This window comes from Oncorhynchus tshawytscha, linkage group LG17, assembly GCF_018296145.1.
Source record: "Oncorhynchus tshawytscha isolate Ot180627B linkage group LG17, Otsh_v2.0, whole genome shotgun sequence".
Lineage (NCBI taxonomy): Eukaryota > Metazoa > Chordata > Actinopteri > Salmoniformes > Salmonidae > Oncorhynchus > Oncorhynchus tshawytscha.
The window spans coordinates 15,840,118-15,861,101 of record NC_056445.1 but is presented as its reverse complement, the minus strand read 5'-3'; the positions used below and the strand labels follow the sequence as shown (position 1 = coordinate 15,861,101).

Sequence of the window (20,984 nt, the reverse complement as noted above, 5' to 3'; positions counted from 1 at the left end):
TGGAGAACGTTACTTGTCCCAGATATGAAGAGGGAGACTGCTATCACTTTCTCTTTCTCTCCAATAGGGCGATACATGGTAGAGCTGGGTATGGGTTGAGAGCCAGTGGTTTATAGACTGCTGTAGTGCTGTGGGCCAGAGGACAGAATGCTAGGCTAATCCCGTTCAGCACAGTACAACACAGGGATTCCCTGAATGTAGGACACAGACAGACATTCTGTACTTCCATGCAGCTCTGTGTGTCTAGACAATAGAGAAACGGGCAGAGGGACAGAGGACAGCGAAGGCTTGGACCCTGCTATTCTAGGAGGATTAGTGACGGATAAATAATGCCCCTGTTATTACACACAAGCAGCTTCATTCAGGGGCACTGTTTCAGAGCCTTTGTTGTATCATTGGCTTCTCCTTTGATGTCCGCCTGACTGAAATCTGCCAGCCAAATGAGAAGAGTAGGGGAGAGAGGCGACAGGAATAGACGTAAATAACAAGTTCGGACAGAGCTGGATCTACCTCAGTTCAACACAAATTTAATGAATTGTATTGTGTCCAATTACATTACACCAGTGTTTCTTAATCTTGGCTCGGGGGACCCAAAGGTGCGTTTTTGTTTTTGCCTTAGCACCAAACACCTGACTCGAATCATCAAAGCTTGATGATGAGTTTATGATTTGAATCAGCTGCGTAGTGCTAGGGCAAAAACAAAAATGCGCCCCCCTTTGGGTCCCCAGGACCAGGATTAAGAAACTCTGTGAAACACGCATTACTGTTCTTGTGTGTGTGTTCTACTGACCTGTAAAACAGCTACTCCAACATGTTTTACGCCATGGACTGTTTGGGAGTGTATTTTTAACAGAGAATGTTTTCATTCATTCTCAGCACCAGACACATAGAGCACATAAAGTAACTTCCAACACTTGAGTAAAAGTAAATGAGCAATACAAAGTATATTGAAAGCAGGTGCTTCGACACAGGTGTGGTTCCTGAGATAGTTAAGCAATTAACATCCCATCGTGCTTAGAGTGATGTATAAAAATGCCAAGTCGCCCATTATTTTGGCTATCGTGGCTAGAATAAGAGATCTCAGTCAACAGATCTCAACCCAATTGAACACTTAAGGCGGGAGATTCTAGAGCGGCACCACGAGACAGCGTTTTCCACCAACATCAACAAAAGACCAAATGATAGAATTTCTCATGGAAGAATGGGGTTGCATCCCTCTAATAAAGTTTCCAGAAACTTGTAGAATCTATGCCAAGGTGCATTAAAGCTGTTCTGGCTCATGGTGGCCCAACACCCTATTAAGACACTTTATGTTGGTGTTTCCTTTATTTTGGCAGTTACCTGTAGGTCAGTTTAGGTGTTGACAGCTAGTGTTGTGCTGGCTCTGGTTCTGTGGTGACACTATTTAAACAGATTTGTTCAAATGTGGTACAACAAATTCCAGCTTCCAGTTTAAAAACAAGTTTCTGGTCTCCCTCTGCAAATTGAAACACATTGATATGATAGGGTGTTTGCCTATCAAGTAATTTTTCTACAGGCCTCAGCACTCTCAATTATACTTCTATATTGTCCTATAGTACCTTTAAGAATCGCAAGTGTTTTGGTGACAATTTAGTTGCTTTAAAAGGTTCTAGCATACTTCTCCAAAGGGGAACACATTGTTAGGGTGTTTGCCTTTCAGATAGTGTGCCCAACACACATAAATAATGAAGACATGACATCCACAAGATGGCTTGTTTTCCCGGAGATTTATTGGCCCAGCAAATGCAGAATATACACATGTTGTCCTCTCAGACGCTTTGCTTGGCATACACAAGTCATACACAGTACTCAGGCAAGACCAGGTGCCATCCGCTCCAAGCGATTATCTAAATCTACATAGAAATAAATAGTTTGAGAAAAAATGTCTTACAAAAAAACTAAATTCAAGTATCAGAAGCAAACAAATTAAAAAAGTAGTACTGCCAATATGATACGCAGAACATATTTGGCTGGCTAGCAAAAAAAACAACTTTAAAGTCATTTTTCTCAGTTTCATTGTTGGCGTAGTTACTGTGTTTTACCTTTGTGAGGCAGAGGAGTACACTCCTTACAATGAACTATTAATCCTTCAAACAGTGAGCAGTACAAACGAGCATCTACAAAATACCTTCCCACTCAATTCTAGACTTGAACATTCCAAAACACTGAGTCTGATATATTTACATGTCTATTTACAGAATGCATTTTCATAACAAAGATATAAGTGCTCACACATGTTAACAGCTGTCTTACAAAGAAAAGTGAATCACGTTACACTGCATGTACTCTGAAGGTACCATATGTCGGAATTTCTATGGCCAGCTATATGGGTGCAGAAGCCGCATTGGGCTTGCAGGACAAACACTAGGCACTCTAGGTCCGAATCTCCTTTTGGGGAGAAACACAGAAAGAGACAATTGTGTCTATGGACACAGTCATACACACAACTCAACAGGGATGTCAACTTTGCTGTGCAAAATGATCATTCATTTCATAGCACACGAGTACACCGGTCGTTCAATTTAACATCCTTTAAGTAACAGTATGATACTCAAATCTTAAATCATAACAAAAAAAGTGAATAAGTGCTCAATGTCAACAAGTCAGAGTCATTAACACAATTTGGAGAATCATTATTTCAGAGGCATCCCTATAGGAAAATGTTTACGTCGTAAACTAAACGTTTCCATCTGTTTCTAAAAGAGTGATATAACCATTCATCACTCAGATCTCAGGAGGGTGTCAAGAAAGGGAGACTTAAATATTTGGCCTGGTTCCAGCTCTCTGAAGGATGCCTTGCCGACTGCCAAGTAGTCACTCAAACAAGATATAATAGCTCCTTAGAATCAGAGCTATTACCCTAATTAAACTGCCGATCCAGGGTGAGCTGTCACTACAGATTCACTGAGGAGAAACCAGAGGAGAAAACAGAGTGGTTGATTCATGCTAGTTTGTCCCTATCTTCTGTACAAACCTTGTGAGAACCAACCACAGCTTAGGTGAGTCAGTGTTCCTCAAGACATTCACTGAACATATTGTACAGTAGCATACATTATGTTTTACTGGTAAATAAATATGCTATAGGCTATGCAGAGTCATGGCCGGGTCCATTCGGGTCCACTCGGGTCTATCAGCTGTAGTTACATAGACCCAAGACCCGATTACAATCAAACAGGACCCGGCCCATACCCAATGGAAAACTTAGAATTTTGGACCCGGGCCTGCTCGAGTCTCAGGTATTTTGGGTTTGGGTGGACCCGAGAAGACCTCTAATGTACAGTGTTCTCACTATCTCTTTCCCAGAGGAAAAGTGTTTGAACTACAAGCACTGGCAGATAACACACAGACCAGACACTCACTAACACGTCTGCGTGAGAAAAGAGAACAGTAGTGCCCTGTGATCTCCAGAAAGAGGCAGATGGGGGGGGGAAAAACACAACAATATCCATTTTGGTGACATTGTTGAATTTTCTTTGCCGGCATCACTTCCTGGGGTCTTGGATCAGGTGACGAGGCGGTGCGATCTTATTAGCAGAGCTGCAGGATCTCATGGCGATTGTTGGACTTTCTCTTCATGTTCTGAGGGAAACAAAAGCATCAAATTGTTAAGAAGACATGGGGAAACCATCACAATATAACAAACAAACTAAGAGTCATCTGTGAAACAAGACACATAAAACATAAAGAGAGGGAAAGATCCTGTCCTATAGGCTAAGTGACACCAGGCTTAACATGAGATGACGTAACATGACAGAGACTTTGGTTCTGCTCATCCATGTCGCCTGAAGCCTCGATGAGCTACTCATTCATATTCCATGGTAAATGTCAACCATGTGTGGGCTCATAAACGATTATCCAAACTCCCTATCCCACGTCTAAGTACACCTCAACAACTAACTATAGAGCTACAATGGGTGTGTAAGAGTGTGTGTCTTTACTTGTCTATGGGTGTTACTGTACACTGAGTGGACAAAACATTAAGAACACCTGCTCTTTCCATGACATAGACGGACCAGGTGAATCCAGGTGAAAGCTATAATCACTTATTGATGTAACTTGTTAAATCCACTACAGTCAGTGTAGATGAAGGGGAGGAGACGGGTTAGGTGCGGAAGGTAGCCTACTGGTTAGAGCGTTGGGCCAGTAATCGAAAGCTTGGTGGATCGAATCCCTGAGCTGACAAAGGTAAAAATCTGTCGTTCTGCACCTAAACAAGGCAGTTAAACCACTGTTCCTATACCGTCATTGTCAATAACAATTTGTTCTTAATTGACTTGTCTAGTTAAATAAAGGTTTTAAAAAAATTAAGAAGGGTTTTTAAGCCTTGTGACATGGATTGTGTACGTGAGCCATTTAGAGGTTGAATTGGCAAGACAAAAGAAAGTGCCTTTGAATGGTTTATGGTAGTATGTGCCAGGCGCACCGGTTTGTATCAAGAACTGCAACACTGCTGGGTTTTTCCTGCTCCCGTGTGTATCAAAAAATGGTCCTCCACCCAAAGGACATCCAGTCAACTTGACAACTGTGGGAAGCATTGGAGTCAACTTGGGACAGCATCCCTGTGGAAAGCTTTCGACACCTTGTAGAGTCCATGACCCAACGAATTGAGGCTGTTATGAGGGCAAAAGGGGTTGCAACTCAATATTAGGAAGGTGTTCTTAAGGTTTTGTATACTCAGTGTACAAGTGCCCCTTCTGATTGTGACTTAAGTTGACTGGATCTTTCCACACCCTGAATAATTATCACCTGTCAACATGTACCTGCAGAGTCTGAGACACAATACTACTACTACAGAATAAACTGGGAGCTAAATCTAGCTGCTTTCTCAATTTACCTTTGAAACACTAAAAGACAGACCAGTTTCAGACAGTGAAGGATTGTGCAGATGGGCGGAGGTCTTTAAACAGATCAGAAAATACACTGAAAATATAGACGTTCTAAGGACGTAAGTCACAGAACAGTGTGTGGGGGTTGGCGTCGTAACATGCAGATAGCAATGCTTGTACAATACTCTGACATCAGCTGGAAGGAATGCGAGGCTGAAATGGTACACAAGGTCATCGTGAGCGGGAAGGGGGGGAAAGGGAGGGAGGCACTTGGCACATGTATTCCTCAGGGAGTAACGGGATGGTTTTCAAAACCACATTGTAGCGTGTCTGTGAGAAACCAGCCTGGGAAAACTACTGGGATCTTACACAGTACTTTCAATGGAACACTGACAGAGGATGATTTATTTCATGCTATGGGGGAGAGGATTGGAAAGAGAAAGAAAGAAACAAAGAAAGGCAGAGAGAGAGACAGGTACTTACAGGCAGACTTTGCCCAGCCAGTGCTGCACAGTGAAGAGGAGAAGGAAGAAATTATGAAAAGAAAGAAAGAGTGAATGTTAAGCGAGTGAAGAGACATAAACAGCGTAGAATGTGTCTCCTGACCCCTCCTGTCTCAGCCTCCAGTATTTATGCTGCAGTAGTTTATGTGTCGGGGGGCTAGGGTCAGTTTGTTATATCTGGAGTACTTCTCCTGTCCTATTCGGTGTCCTGTGTGAATCTAAGTGTGCGTTCTCTAATTCTCTCCTTCTCTCTCTCGGAGGACCTGAGCCCTAGGACCATGCCCCAGGATTACCTGACATGATGACTCCTTGCTGTCCCCAGTCCACCTGGCCGTGCTGCTGCTCCAGTTTCAACTGTTCTGCCTTCTTATTATTCGAACATGCTGATCATTTATGAACATTTGAACATCTTGGCCATGTTCTGTTATAATCTCCACCCGGCACAGCCAGAAGAGGACTGGCCACCCCACATATGCGCTCTCTAATTCTCTCTTTTTTTCTCTCTCTCGGAGGACCAGAGCCCTAGGACCATGCCCCAGGACTACCTGACATGATGACTCCTTGCTGTCCCCAGTCCATCTGACCGTGCTGCTGCTCCAGTTTCAACTGTTCTGCCTTATTATTATACGACCATGCTGATCATTTATGAACATTTGAACATCTTGGCCATGTTCTGTTATAATCTCCACCCGGCACAGCCAGAAGAGGACTGGCCACCCCACATAGCCTGGTTCCTCTCTAGGTTTCTTCCTAGGTTTTGGCCTTTCTAGGGAGTTTTTCCTAGCCACCGTGCTTCTACACCTGCATTGCTTGCTGTTTGGGGTTTTAGGCTGGGTTTCTGTACAGCACTTTGAGATATCAGCTGATGTACGAAGGGCTATATAAATAAATTTGATTTGATTTTGATTTAGAATGGAAAATTGCTTAGAGCAGAAGAGAAAGGGATAAAAGATGTCCTTCAGTAGGTTTGAGGAGTCAAAGATGTGTGTATGTGTGAGAGGGTGAGCGAGAGAGAGAGAGACAGACACTCACCTGTCCGGCCAAGGTGAGGTGGGAAGGAGTACAGAGGGACATGGGCGAGGGGGGCAGCTCCTGGAGGGGTTCGTCCAGGCCGTCGATGCGGGGTTTCTTGATGTTGGGCTCGGGGCTGGTCAGGGGGGTCACACTGTTCCTCCTGATCAGAGTCCCAGGATACTTCTTCATCTCCTCTGGTCTCTCTCTGTGGGTGTTCACCGCTTCCACGTTGAGCGAGATGGACTCTACCTTGCAGCCTGCACACAGAGTAAAAACACACACACACCACAGTCAGAACAGATATTTAGACCTCACCTTATTTCTCCTGCCCTGGACAAGCTAGAGAACATAGAATTGACCCTAATGCCTGATTCACACCATAGAGCCAATCTGAACCGTACTGTCCTGTCTCTGATATTTTCTGGTAATATTGTCTTGGCTCGGTAAAGTGAAAGGTGTACACAAGTTCTCACCGTACTCACCATAGGCAATGGGGGTGAGCTTCAGCACCGTGTGGAGGGGACACTTCAGGTAGGGCATCTCTTCTGCACTCTTATCCAGGAAGTAAGCCAGGAGACAGCGCATCACAGCCTGGTGACAGATAACCAGAACGTTCTCCTGTCTCTCCAGCTCCATGATCACTGGTTCCACCCGCTGGACCAGGTCCTGATAGGACTGGAGGGAGGGAGGGGACAGAGAGAAAGATGAGAGAAGGGTTAACTTTACATTTTCACAGACACATCCAGTCGCAGCATTTTAAACACTAGAACTATGTCCATGTGTAACTGTACAGTAGTTGGCAGTAGCAGGTTGATTCTAGTAGTATATTGTACTGTGCTAACCTCTCCTGTGGGGTAGCGGTAGTAATACTTGTCCTGGTCTCTCAGAGCAAACTCCTCAGGGTACTTCTCCTTCACCTCATCGTACGTCATCTCCTCACACACCCCCTGTGCACACAACACACACCTCACATTAGAGCTGTTTAAATGAAGCACCACACACACAGTCCAGTGAGTAGTCTATTCTAGTGTGTGTGACTCACAGCGTCTATCTCGTTGAGGGCCTTCCACTGTTCGTAGGGCACTCCCAGGCTCTCAGCAGTCTGGATGCTGCAACACATCTGATTGGTCCACACCTTCAGATCCGTCAAGTTCTGCTCATTAACGAACATCGACAACGCCCCAGAAAACTACACAAAGAGAAAGGAGGAGAAAGTAAGAGACCAGTGTGTGTGTGTGTGTGTGTGTGTGCACGTGTGCGTGTGTGTGTATTTATGTATCAAACTAGTGTGCGTGTGTGTGTACACGTGTGTATATGAGTGTGTTTCTACTCTCGTACCTTTCTCCCCCTTGGCGACAGCCCTGAATCTCCCCCCAGGCGTCCCTGCAGGTTGTGCATGCTCTCTCCATGGCGACACAGGTAGATGACTCTGGGCTGGACGTGGATGTTCATCAGGTAGTAGACGATCTTACTCTGGACGTGGTCCTGGATCCAGTTCACCAGGAACCTTCTGCCTACATCTATCACCTTGATGAAGGACAGGCTCCTACATAGGGGGTTAGAACAAGTTAAGTCTAGGGCCTGAATTCACAAAACATCTCAGAGTTCCATATAATCTTATTTATTATTATCTAAAAGGCCAAACTGATTCTAAATCAGGTTTAAGCCACTCTCAGATCACACAGTAAACAGTAGCTAGGGTCAACAGGTATGAACAGTGAATAAGCTATATGAGGTTTAGGGGCTACCTGTCGTACTGGTCTGGGTCCAGGGGTTCGTAGTGAACCCTGTAACACTCTATCCTCTTATGGAAGTCCTCCATGGCGTCTGACTTGTTGCAGTCCTGGTAGTCTGGGCAGGACACCTTCACTTCCTGTCATGGGAGGAAGTAAAAGGTCAGGTGACAGCGTAAGACACTCACTAAGAATTACATTATAGCTCAGTAGCTAACGTCAGGCTGCAACATTAGAGGAACCTTGCAGGAACACGAGCCAACCAATAACATGTTTCTTCAGATGTTCTGTTCAGATTTTTGACTCACCGTGATATTTGTGGCGATGACGCTGGGATCATCACACACTGACTCGATGAAGAAGATCTGCACACGCACACATTTAGAGTCCTTTTATCATCTTTACATTGAACGACATGGTGAGTCATTTGATCGCGTCTCTGTTTGAGATCGCATCAAGCCTCTCGTAACCATAGAAACACCACTGACCTTGAAGCCGTTCTCACTGCCGAAGTCCAGGATCATGTCTCGTCTCTCACGAGTGGTGTTGGTGGCATCGAAGACTGCAACCTGGCCTCCCTCCTCTGTCAGGTAAGACTTAACGTCCATCAGAGCTGCTAAGGCACATTGTCTAAGCAAGAAAATAAATCATCTCTGTTAGCCTTGTTTGACGTACACTCTGATGATCAGTGACGTCACATGATGCTCAGAATTTGTCATGGTGAAACAGAGTAGGATGGGGAGCAGGGGTGGACTCACTGTCTGATCTTCACGGCACTCTCGTTGTCAGCCTTGAAGAAGTCGTACGAGCTGTAGTTCTTGACTGCTTCTCTGCGATACTCTCCCACGTTGAAGACTGGAGGCAAAGAACAAACTAACAATGGTAAATGGAATGTTCTGGAGGGAGGCAGTGAGCCCAAGCCCAGTTTGTGGTAAATCTGCAAACTAAAATAGAGGAAAAGGAACTAGATGAAATGGCAGGAAATTCCAATTCAAGAACAATAATTCAACCTCCACCCTTGTAACCCCAACTTTCCTCTTAGTGAGTAAATACAACAAATAAACGTTAGTAAACATTACTATGACTAATAATAAACGTTACTAATCTGTTAGCTACACCTGTTGATGTGTCTCGTCATGTGCTGACTGTGTGTGCTGAGTGTGTGTGCTGTGTACCTTTGGTGGGCATGCCGATCCAATTGAGGTATCGGGTGAGTTTCCTGGACATATAGGTCTTCCCCCTGGCTGGCAGACCCACCATCACAATCACTGTGGGGGGGTTGGCCAGATGGGGGACCCCTGTCACTAGAGACAGAGAGAGACATAAATATTAGAATATGGTTCAATAGTCATAAACACAATCAACCTGATTAATTGTGTACTCTTAATTTACACACAATTATGACACTGCATATTATCCACACAAACCATTTGCCAATACCTGTCTACAGTGTAAACACTACTGCATCTTCATTCAGTGACGAATGCCTCTCATTCACATGCTCCTACCAGCTCTAATCCACTTTCCAAGACACAGTACCTCCTCGATGGGAAAAACAGCTATAAAGCTTTTAGGCCATCACGCCCTCCCTCTATCCACCCCTCACTCTCTCTCTATCCACCCCTCCCTCTCTCTCTCTCTCTCTCCTTCCCTCACCTATTCACAGCATCCCACTTGATCTATCTCCCTTCCTCCCTCAGTGTCAGAGAGCTGTACATCCTCTTATAGACTTGGGGAGACTGTCTGTGCTACTGGTCCTGGCAGCACAGTGATGGTCATGGTCGTGGATAGACGCTAATACTAATTCCCTCCCACCTGTCTGCTGCCCCCAGCTAGACCCTTCCCCAGTGGTCAAGATGGTGCGTCTACCTGCAGAGACACTGCTGAAGCTGTCTCTCCCCCCTCCTGACTGATAAACCTCCTACTAGATGATTACAATGTCAGGACCACTGTGCATGAGTGAATGCAAGTCAGTCTTTAAGGCATGAAAGGGTTTATGGAGACAATGCAGGGAAGTGAGACATAGCTTAGACTGGGGAAGAGGTGCCTGTGTTATTTGTTTCTTAGATTTTTCACTGCACTGTTGAGAGGTAGCTTGCAAGTAAGCATTTGATTGCACCATTTTGTATCCTGTGTACATGACGAATACACTTAGATTTTAGATGGCATTAGCTAAATATTTTGTTATTGTGGTTTAATACAATGCCTATGATGGTGTGTATGTTTGTTTACAGGCTAGGACTTTCTGGGTATTAGTTTTCATTGCCTGAATGTCCATGTGATACAGACATCAACAGCTATTGGTGCTTTCAAGACAATTGGGAACTTGGGGGGGGAAACTAGGTCAAATCATAATGTCAGTGATTTACAGGTCGGAAAGTTGGAATTCTAGAAAGATGCCCGAGTTTCCGATTTGTATTCCGAGTTGGATGACCGTCCAAAACAATTTTCCAAGTCTGAGCTCCTTTTTTTTCTCGAAGTTTTTCGAGATTTCCGAGTTGCGAGTTCACCGTTGTTATGAACGCGGCATAAGGTATAAACTCATTCCCCTCTGTATGACATGCAGCAGGACAAACACACTGACGTCAGTGAATTAAGCAGTGGCTATTCAGGCCGTTGATATTGATCAGTCGGCTCTTTACAAACTGTCGTCACTAGTTACCACAGTCACAAAGTCTTAAACCCCGCCCATTTCTGCCATTTTTTAGCCATTATCCAGCTCGCCCCATGCAGACACGCACGAGTATCCAGCTCGCCCCATGCAGACACGCACGTGTATCCAGCTCGCCCCATGCAGACACGCGCGATAGTTCATCCAATCGGAGCCCGATGCGTCTCTGCATGTGAAATCCCCCCGTCTCTCCCACCCACACAACGGTTCCTGGCTGTAACGAGCAGAGCGGGAAGCCCTCGGGACCACAGCAATGAAGTCATACAGGTCGCCTATTTCTACAATTTCTCTTCCTAAAATGTGATTTTGAACATAACTCTTACGATAACCACACTGCTAACGGTATGCTTAGCATTAACCTTAAATTAAGACCAAAACGTATTCTTAAAAAAAATATATACTTTGTGGCTGTGGTAACTAGTGGAAACTATGGACTGGATGGAGGCTATTGAGTGGTTGCTATGGTGAGCACTATCAACCATTACCCTCTATAGCTACTTGTGAATCCTGACCTGTCTGCGTGCCAATGGCCAGTTTGGATAGGCTAGGCTAATAGGGCATATGCTATCTAGGAACTTTTAGCATAATTATAGTAATTACAAACAAGTGTACTTTTTTTAGTCGGTTGGTTCATTTGAAAACTAAGCTGCTTTGAAATTATTCTGTTGAATGGTTTCAAAAAGTAGTCTACCTAGGCCCATAACAGCCCATTGAAAATAAAGCCATGCGAGTAATGCATCAAAACATGCAATCACATTTCCCCCCTATATTATTATAGGCTCAATGAGATTATTGTTTGTCTGATTATTGGGAATAAATCAATAGCATAATTATCAAAGATAATGCCAAGTAATACCTTTATCCTATGGACTTTTTTTCTAAATGAAACCTGAATGAATCAGGTGAATCAGGACGCTGATGCCAGCTGCGGGTTAGGCTACTACTTACATCGCCGGGGGACTGCCGGTTTGTCATCCTTTGAAGGAATCCAGATCTTTTGTATCCTGTTCTGAGTAAGCATTCCTTGAGGGCAGTGAAATAAAATAAGAAAGAAACCTAGGTTTCCCACTAATACCAGTCCCCCCAAAATACCACCGTTACGCGCTTTCAGCCCAGCACAGATCAAATAAAAACAGTAGAATACAATTCAAAATGATTTGGATCAGCTGTCGGTTTTCTCTACCAGACAAGTAGTCTGAAACAGAATATATTGGCGAGCTAAGCAGTCGGTAAGAGCTGATGGTTTTTTTGCTAATAATGTTCAGCCTGTGCGGGTGCATTAATCTACCCGGCTGTGTCCCAGTTCTTTTATTTAAACTGTCCGAGCAGGAAACAACGTGACATTTGATGACTCCACCGGGGCGCGCGCTCTCAGGGAGAGTGACGCTGCGCTACCTTGTGGCTGATGACGGTAAATCCACTATCATGGCAAATGGGAGTATCCCGGCGGTGCACGTGCAGAATGGCACCTCAGTAAACCTTCAGACAGAGAGGTACAAATATGACTCATGGAGAGTTTATTTGTATTTTTATTGCATTTGCACTTTGTGCACTTCCCAAATATTATGTAGGGTCATGCCAATGTCCTATTCAGACACTTTCTGGTGCAGATTAATATTTATTTTATGCAAATCATTAAAACAATTTGGCAACAACTATATCACCCTATATTTTCAAGTGAAATGTTTTTCATTCCAGCAACACAGGATATGGTGCAGGAAAATACAAAGTAGAGAAGTGCTGGGTTTCAAAATAATGGGCTCCACACTCAATAGGCTCTTTAATCTCTCTTGGACAGAGTTTGCGTAAAACGGGGAGTGACAAACTTTCGCAAACAATTTTAGTTTTGGGTAACAGAGATGATAGGCTAAGTGACTGCCTTAGTGGCACGTAGACTTGCCCTGAGCATGGCTATAGCCTGCAGTCACATAGGACCATTTGAGTTTATATCATTAAGAAACTTAAGATACCAGTGAAAGGATTTGTTCAGTGAATAGAGAGAGAATAATGGTATTGAGCCATTTGGATCTAATTATTTCTAAATTCTTCTGGCTCCACGTGCAAGGTGTATATTTCAGAGTGGGGAAGATACAAATAGATGCAGTCTTTTTGGATGTGGGCCCGTCAACCTGTCCACACACACAACTCTTCATAGCCTAGCCTACTTCTTCACCCATCTGTTTCTCTCCTGGTCCAGGCCAGGTCAGAGCCTGACCCCAATCACCCACACTAGGGATTCTAGGGAATACCTACCCTTGACAAGACTGTGACCCAGTCTGGGTGCCAGGAAGAGACCCCCCCACACACACACACACTGTGTCCCCCTTTCCCTAATACACATACTCTCCGCTCTCTCAGACCCAGTTCAACTCCACCAGTGGTATTTAGGTTAGGCAAAGAGCACTGTCACTCCTCCACCCAGACACTATCCCACTCCCCCTGCATGAGCCAAGCATGCTCTCCTTCTACCCACTGCATGCCTGACCTGCAAACCTTCCCTCATAACCTACCCCCCCACACTTAATCTCAATTTTGCTTTACCCAAACCTATTTGTATTTCTATCACAGGAGGTTGGTGGCACCTTAATTGGGGAGAACGGGTTTGTGGTAATGGCTAGAACAGAATGATATTAAATACATGGTTTCCATGTGTTTGATGCTATTCCAGTCGTTTCCAGCCATTATCATGAGCCGTCCTCCTCTCAGCAGCCTCCACTGGTTTCTATGTATCTAACCTTTATTTCTTGAGGTTAGTCATAAAATCTGAGTAGAGAGAGTCCATGTCAATTTAATTCCCTTTCTATGAATTAGCTCATTTCTGTGTACTACCCGATCAGAATAAATTTGGTCTGATTTAATCCTCCACAGACATCAGTCATTATGACAGTCCTCTAACTCCCCTATGAACCCTGTCTGTTTTACATAAGATCCGAATGAGGCTGGAGGGGGAGGGCTGTGTTCCTTTCATAACTGCCCCAGTACCCCCTCACCGTGCCGGGCTATGTAAAGATGGAAAGCTGGGGGTCTGGTCCTCTAGGAGCCTCTTATGTCAGACAGATTAGAAAGAAACTGGGCTTCCTAGACTACGCTCTGCCCTAGAAGAGTGAGAGATTAAAACCAAAGATTTTAAACAAAAGGAACATTTATTTTCAGGTCTCACTTGTACATGTTCATATCAGGACACAGAGACCAAGACAGTAGTTCATTACCTCACATACAGGATTTTTCTGCTGGCAAAACAAACTACAGGTGAAACACTTCAGTAAATACAGACACATTGTGCTGCTGTTGAGAGTATAATGGTTTAGCTACTTAGAGACAGAAAGAGCTACTGGTGATTATCAATGTGTGTGTGTGTCAGAGCATTTCTTCTGTTCCTGTGGGTATGAATGAGGCGGGTCTTAACGATTCAGGTGGGATGGACTGCGCGTTTGTGTCTCACATCTGCTCTCCCAGGTCCAACACTCTGAACTTATCCTGGTTATAGAAACAGGCTTTTACCACCCGACCACCAAAGAACCTCCCGTTCAGATCCACCACAGCTAGAGGAGAGAAGACAGGAAACAAACATTATTACTGTGCAAACATTTATCAACATTACAGACTTGACTTTGCCAGCTTAGGCCAGACAGGTCTGCAATATCACTGCTGATGTATCATTGAGTGAAGACTAGTGAGGAATTGGGTCGTTTTGTTCGTTTGGACCGTGAACAAACACGGTCATCCTAACACAGTCTATGGGATGGTGCTCCTCTTTGATAGTCTACAGTGTTTTCATCATTAACCCGTAATTCATTCTTATCAAAGCTTGAAAAACCAAAACGTTGTGGCTATCAGAGGCTTGGGTATTTCTTGGTCTTCAAACACTGGAAAACACAGCCGGGACATCACCCAAGTTCCCTTCTCCTTCCCAAGAATGTCACAGATAAACAACAACAAACAGTCCTGGAGGCAGAGTTCAAACACGCATCCAGTCTACAATAGTGAGATGGACACTGTGTGAGAGTTCCTTATCAACATTAGGCACATGACCTCATGGGGGCGTGTGTGTTTGAGCAGTGATGACAAGTACCTACTCATCCTAACGCCAATGCCGGGACATTCCCAGTAAAACTGGCACTTGTGTGGACAAATATGGATACATGTGCAGAGCTGTGGTGTATTGGGAAGACTCCCTGGCATAAATCACACGCGTCTCCTCACCGGATGCCGGGGTTCAAGCCGAGGGCCCACCTTTCCCACGGTTTCTCTAAGACTTGCCTGTCTCCCCCTTTCAATTCCTTACTGTCTAAAGTCAAAACACCTGGAAAAAATAGCAACAATGTGTGTGTCCAGTCTGGTATTAGTAGCACTCACTAGTCTCTATAGAAATTAACAGGGTGCGTGTGTCCGGCCCAGTCTAGTGTGTATATATTATGCAGGCAGTGTTTCTGTTCCCTTAGAGGATGTGATGTAACGGCGTGCGTGAAGGGACAGAGGGTTGCTGGGACAGCTGTGATGTAACACCTGGGGGGGACAGTCTCACCTGCTTTCTGATCTGGGACAACCCATTTAAAACTGGCCCCAGCATTAGCCTTATTACAGACATAACAGTTATACACTCACACGTAACAGTTAGACACACACACACACCCCCCTAACCGTTAGACGCGCGCACACATTATACAGTTAAGACGCTCGCACGCAAACGGTAGACGCTCGCACCTAACAGTTAGACGCTCGCACCTAACAGTTAGAAACACACACACACACACACACACACACACACACACACACACACACACACACGTAACAATTAGACACTCACACGTAACAGTTAGACACACACATAAGTTATATAGACACACAATATAGTTAGACAAACGAGCACACACACATCTTACAGAAACCTCAAGGACACACGCAAAGTAACCATACAAACACATTAGGTTGTACTGACCTTTGATGGCTGACTCGACTCTCTCAAACTCCAGAAATATCCTCACTGCTTCATCGTCTGTCACCTGAGCAATCTGAGGAGAACATATAGTTTAATACACATTCTAAACAGTGGTTTGAGCCCTGAATGCTGATTGGCTGACAGTCGTGGTAAACCACGGGTATAACAAAACAGATTTTTACTGCTCTAATTACGTTGGTAACCAGTTTATAACAGCAATAAGGCACCTCGGGGGTTTGTGATATATGGCCAATATACCACGGCTAAGGGCTGTGTCTAAGCTCTCCATGATGCGTTGTGCATAAGAACAGCCCATAGTCGTGTGGTATATTGGCCATATGCCACACCTCTTCGGGCCTTACTGCTTAATTAGTCAACACAATAGGACTCAGCACTTAACTATACACACACAGACAGACTTATTCCTCTCACCTCAAAGATGACACACTTGATGACCTTGCCGTATTTCTCACACTCTTCTTTGGTCTCCCCTTCCAAATCTTCATCCACCTCTCCTCTGCCCACCATGTTCTAAAACACACACACTTTATTGGACCTATGCACATAAACAAACAAGAATTGACAATAAATACTCATGCACAGACAAAGACACACACATAGCACCCACCCGTAGCAGCACGACTTTGGTGGGGCATTTGAGGATCTCTGTGAGGGGGTTGGCCTCCGACTTCTTGGAGGGGTCCACTGATAGGAGAAAGAGAGCAGAATATTTCAACAATAAGTAAAACAACTGAATATATTGGTAAACAGTAAGAGACTCAAGACTGTAGATTGGACCAGAATGTGGACCACAACTGATGTTTTAACAAAGCTAGTTAAATCAATCAGATGAGGGTTACAGGTACTAACCTAAAAACTCAATTAACATCATATTTTCATAATTTTCTATGTTATCAACCATCATAATGTAGGCTCAAAATAAATGTGGTTACTAGTTCCATAATGAAACTTGACCCACATTGAGATGAGCAAACTGTATAACAAAAAAATTGAGAATTTGCCTGTCAAAATGAGAAGGTTTGAGATGTGAATAGATGGAGGCAGCAGAGACATGGGACAACAAGACACACGGGGCGAAACCGGATGTGATGCGTCAAGGTAGGGAGGAAGTGATGTGACAGTGCCAAACCTATTGAAGCCGAGCCCCAGCCTAAAGGCTCAGCTGCTGCCGTCTGGCTACTGGATCCTGGTGCTTTAGAGAGGGACACAAACACACACACAAAACGAAAAACAAAAGAACACCAATACACACAACTAAGATCACAAATGTTGAAGATTAAAATCATCAATGAATGAAAAATACCAATTAAAAACTGAATCTTGACTGAGGATGATCACACAGCTACAAATAATGTTACAATAGACAGTCTTGGAACTAGAAACCAAGACCATTCATTCTGGGCCTATGTAATACATGATAAAAAATAAAGAACATCTGGACAGGCTAATGTAACAAGAGGAGGCAATGAAAACAAGCTTGTATCTTATCTAGTAGAAAGAGATCATGAGAATTGGTGTTAGAAAAAAGGGGGGGGTGTAAAAAGGAGAGAGGGAGGGAGTAGACTGTGCATATATAATAAGAGAAGTGAAATCTGAGAGAAAGACAGGAGAGCTGAGACAGGAATGAGTGAGAGCGAGCGAGACAGGGCAGTGAGACGGCAGAAAGTGAGATGTGAAGCATGGCGTTACTCTTCTCAGTGGCGTCTCCTATGATGATCTTGCCACCCCTCTTGCTGGTCTTCTCTACAGACAGGGCCGTGCTGAGACCCTGCTCGTGTTTGCCCAGCCCCTGGCCCTCCCGGAAGCCATACTTCTGCATGATCTTATGGGCCACGGTCCCTCTGGGGAGACAGGGACACAACATCAGACAACACCACTGGACAGAACATTGAGCTGCTGTACTATACTGGTTGATGCCATTAGAGGGCCAGTGTTCAGGTGTGTTGTGTTTTGAGTAGGGCACATGAGACTACATACAACTAACAGGACATTCTATCCCAGTAGGGGGTATCAGACTCACCCCATGTTGGCCAGGAATGAGTTGGTGGGACCGCCAGGTGGTGAGCGGGGGCGTTCGGAGTCCTCGTACATGGGGGGAGGGATGGCTGCTTTAGAACCACGGGAGGGTCGCATCTCATCCTCATAGGAGTATGACGAGCCTATAGAAGCGAGACAGTCAGTTAGCACACTCACCTCATCCTGATCAAGTATGTTGAATGTCATCCTAATGTTAAATAACACTGCTATCTACTGGACAAACTCCCCCACATCCCAAACAGGCAGACACAAATCCCTCTGTGAGCCATTACTCACTGTCTCTACTATCCACGAGTGAGGAGGGTGGGGCGATGGCTGCTCCACCCATACCTAAGATAGACACATGGTTAAGAAACAAGCACCACATAGTCAGACACATTATCCTGAAGTAATCACAACATTATCCTAACATTAAGAACAAGTCCATCTGCCTAAATGTCTCATCTGCTTTGAAGGCTCAGTGAAACCATAGGTAGTCTACTCACTCCTTTTCCTCTTCTCCTTCTCATAGTCCTCCTCCTCCTCATCAGACTCTCCCTCTGCCGTGGGGAAGCGGGAGAATCCACTCGGAGCGCTGCTGCCCTCGTGTCTGTCCTTCCTCTTCCTGGACAGGAAGCACACATGAGGTCAGAATGAAGGACAGAACATGGACTGAAATGATGTGGTCATAGTCAGGTCCATATTCCTACAGTGTGAAAAGGTCTAAACAATAAGTCATCCTTAGTTTCCTGAGGGATATAACATTCTAACTGTCAACAATAACAACAGAATCCTGTTGAATGTTCTAGAAGTGTAGCTTTGGTGCTGTTCGGTAAGAGGTCGTACTTCTCTCTGTCCTCTATCTCCTTCAGTCGTTCCTGCTCTCTCTGTCTCTGCCTCTCCTCGCGGTGTCTCTTCACCACCTTCTCGTAGTCGTTGGGGAACATGGGGTCATACTCATCAGCCAGGGGGATTAGCGCGTCCCCCGAGGGGAACCCGCTGGGTGCTGTGTCCTGACACACACATCACATAAGTCACACATAATTAACACACATTTCACATAGGACACCCTGACAAATACTTGTGTCACAGAAAAACACACAGCCCTCACCTTGAGTCCTGCTGCAATGTGTGGGGGTGTGTCTATTATCTGTCTGTCATCAGCCGAACCTCCTCTCTTTAAGTCAATAACTGGTGCCAGGACAGTACCCTGCTTCATCCGCTGACTCTGAGGGGAACACACACATCATCATCCATATCTCTGGATGAGGGGAAAAGGTTCATAGATATGGCTAGGGATGCTTTGGTAAACATAGCTTTGAGTCTTCCTGAATCCAGCTTTCATCAACCTGCGGTGCCATTGGAACCCACCTTAGCCTGAGTCAGAGCTGCCTTCTTTACTTTCAGCTGTGATTGCAGTAGCTTAAAATTCTTGGACCAGCCCTCGGTCTTGGTGTCACTGGTCGCACTCCCGACACCCATGTCGTCGTAAAGCGACATCGTTCTCAGAGTTTAAGTAACTTTTTCGGAGCAGGTTAGGAGAACGTACGCAGTAAATTAGAATAGGAGAATTATGTTAGGAGAATGTTAGGAGAATTAACGTAGCAGGTTCGGACACTGGGTTTAAGGTTAGGAAAAGGGTTCGGATTAGCGAAAAGGCTCTCCTAACCTGCTACGAAAATAACTTTGTATCGAAGTGGCGTGAAAAGTGTGTGTCCCCTAAAGATACTCCTGGCAGTGGCAGGGTAAATAGACCTGTAAATAAAAGCAGCGTCAAGACAAAATATATAACTGACATAGTGGTGGGTATAATTTGTGGAACGTTCCAACAGGAATCTGTTCCAAAAACTTCGTAAATAACAACATTGCCAACAAACAACGCATACAAAGTTGTATAGCGGCCGAATAAGATACCGGATAGAGGGTTATTTCATTACGTTTACGCTCACCACGTTGATTCCGAAAAATGTATCTGGTAGCCTATGGACAAACATTAAGAATAAGCTACGTGGTGAGTTGATGACTATTCGGCAGCTAGTTAGCTAGGTGAATTGACCATGCTACTTTGAATGCGTTGTTTGTTGGCAATCTTGTACTTTACGACATTTTTGGGACAGACTCCTGTTGGAACGTTCCACAACTTATACCCACCCCCCAAAGACAGTCCAGTAGATTTATATAAAAAAATAAACTCATTGCATTGCATTTGTGAGGACGTAGCAAGCTAGCTAACGCGTTACTTTTAGCCAACTAACGTTAAAAAAACAATTGTATCGGTCTTTTGTCGCGGAGGCACACTAACAATACTTCCCACAGATATAACCCCTTTCCAACTAAGAATCAAATACTAACCTTATAAAATATAACTAGTACACAAATAAATCGTTGTAATGCGCGAATACGTGCCTTTTTATTAGCACATATCGCTACACAGCTTGCTACACGGACTTTCAAATCGATACAATAAACGTCATCAAAAATGGTCAACTTCTTCTTTAAAAGTATATTGGCGGATCGCAACCAACTGCAAGATGCATACACTGCCACCTACTATACTGGAGTGTAGGAGTACTATACTACTTTTCATCTATTTCTCTTTTCTAGTCCTGTGTTTCTGCCTACTGTTCTGGAGTGTGAATTACTTACACGTTGTGACACAAAATGGGAAAGGATAGGATAAAGGCAAGAAAATTGCCCTACTATCCCTACAGCCATTAAAACCTCACCACTATTCGGCCCTATCTGATCCAACATCATGCAGGCCTGGAAGGACGGGACACTATTGTTCAACACACCTTGCACATTAATGAGCACAGGATTTCTGAACAGGCCTTGAAACCATGCCAGGACCATCAGAAGCACCAGTCCTGACAGTAGGTCCACTTACTACGGGTATATCCATGTAAGCTCCATCAGTCCGCACTGTAGTTCTACCAATCTGTTTTAAGGTCTCTACATATCATAACTGATCCTATATCTCTGAGACTCTCTCTGAACCTGGCATCCACCAAATGCTGCACTGTGTTCTCCCCCACAATTACAGCACTTAACCTTTTACATTCACCGAGGGTGGCAGGTAGTCTAGTGGTTAGTGTTGGGCCAGTAACCGAAAGTTAGCTAGATCGAATCCCTGAGCTGACAAGGTAAACATCTGTCATTCTGCCCCTGAACAAGGCAGTTAACCCACTGTTCCTAGGCTGTCATTGTTTAAATAAGAATTTGTTCTTAACTGACTTGCCT

At 44.5% G+C, this 20,984-nt stretch overlaps 2 protein-coding genes across 3 annotated transcripts; both read right to left on the bottom strand.

Moving 5' to 3' along the window:
* Window positions 1-1,733: 1,733 nt before the first annotated feature.
* On the bottom strand, window positions 1,734-12,083 carry LOC112216937 (6-phosphofructo-2-kinase/fructose-2,6-bisphosphatase 3). Of its 2 annotated transcripts, XM_024377094.2 has the most exons (13): window positions 11,717-12,083; window positions 9,273-9,401; window positions 8,856-8,952; window positions 8,586-8,727; window positions 8,406-8,462; window positions 8,113-8,237; window positions 7,703-7,910; window positions 7,407-7,553; window positions 7,207-7,311; window positions 6,847-7,039; window positions 6,383-6,621; window positions 5,331-5,353; window positions 1,734-3,600 (listed from the first exon to the last, which is right to left on the bottom strand). In XM_024377094.2, the coding sequence occupies exons 1-13, from the start codon at window positions 11,787-11,789 to the stop codon at window positions 3,594-3,596; spliced, it is 1,545 nt and encodes a 514-aa protein (XP_024232862.2). In that variant the 5' UTR covers window positions 11,790-12,083; the 3' UTR covers window positions 1,734-3,593. The 2 variants fall into 2 exon arrangements, with proteins under 2 accessions (XP_024232862.2, XP_042156198.1); XM_042300264.1 differs by lacking the exon at window positions 5,331-5,353 and having other exon boundaries at window positions 11,717-12,082.
* A 1,809-nt stretch (window positions 12,084-13,892) lies between these two features.
* LOC112216936 (splicing factor 45) lies at window positions 13,893-20,245 on the bottom strand. Its single transcript, XM_024377093.2, has 13 exons — window positions 20,097-20,245; window positions 19,116-19,499; window positions 18,856-18,972; window positions 18,591-18,757; window positions 18,251-18,369; window positions 18,042-18,095; window positions 17,749-17,887; window positions 17,418-17,569; window positions 16,858-16,920; window positions 16,336-16,412; window positions 16,140-16,238; window positions 15,708-15,780; window positions 13,893-14,310 (listed from the first exon to the last, which is right to left on the bottom strand). Exons 2-13 carry the CDS (start codon window positions 19,242-19,244, stop codon window positions 14,207-14,209), a joined length of 1,293 nt encoding a protein of 430 aa, XP_024232861.1. The 5' UTR covers window positions 19,245-19,499; window positions 20,097-20,245; the 3' UTR covers window positions 13,893-14,206.
* Window positions 20,246-20,984: the final 739 nt, after the last annotated feature.

Excerpts from the sequence above, each read along its gene's own strand:
- LOC112216937 (XM_042300264.1), bottom strand. The coding sequence starts at position 11,789 with ATGCTTACTCAGAACAGGATACAAAAGATCTGGATTCCTTCAAAGGAT. Across the intron at positions 9,402-11,716 it reads ACCGGCAGTCCCCCGGCGAT|TGACAGGGGTCCCCCATCTG; the intron begins GTAAGTAGTAGC and ends CTCTGTCTCTAG. Across the intron at positions 7,040-7,206 it reads ACCGCTACCCCACAGGAGAG|TCCTATCAGGACCTGGTCCA; the intron begins GTTAGCACAGTA and ends CCCTCCCTCCAG.
- LOC112216936 (XM_024377093.2), bottom strand. The coding sequence starts at position 19,244 with ATGTCGCTTTACGACGACATGGGTGTCGGGAGTGCGACCAGTGACACC. Across the intron at positions 17,570-17,748 it reads TCATTCCTGGCCAACATGGG|AGGGACCGTGGCCCATAAGA; the intron begins GTGAGTCTGATA and ends CTGTCTCCCCAG. Across the intron at positions 16,921-17,417 it reads AGGAGACGCCACTGAGAAGA|CACCAGGATCCAGTAGCCAG; the intron begins GTAACGCCATGC and ends CCCTCTCTAAAG.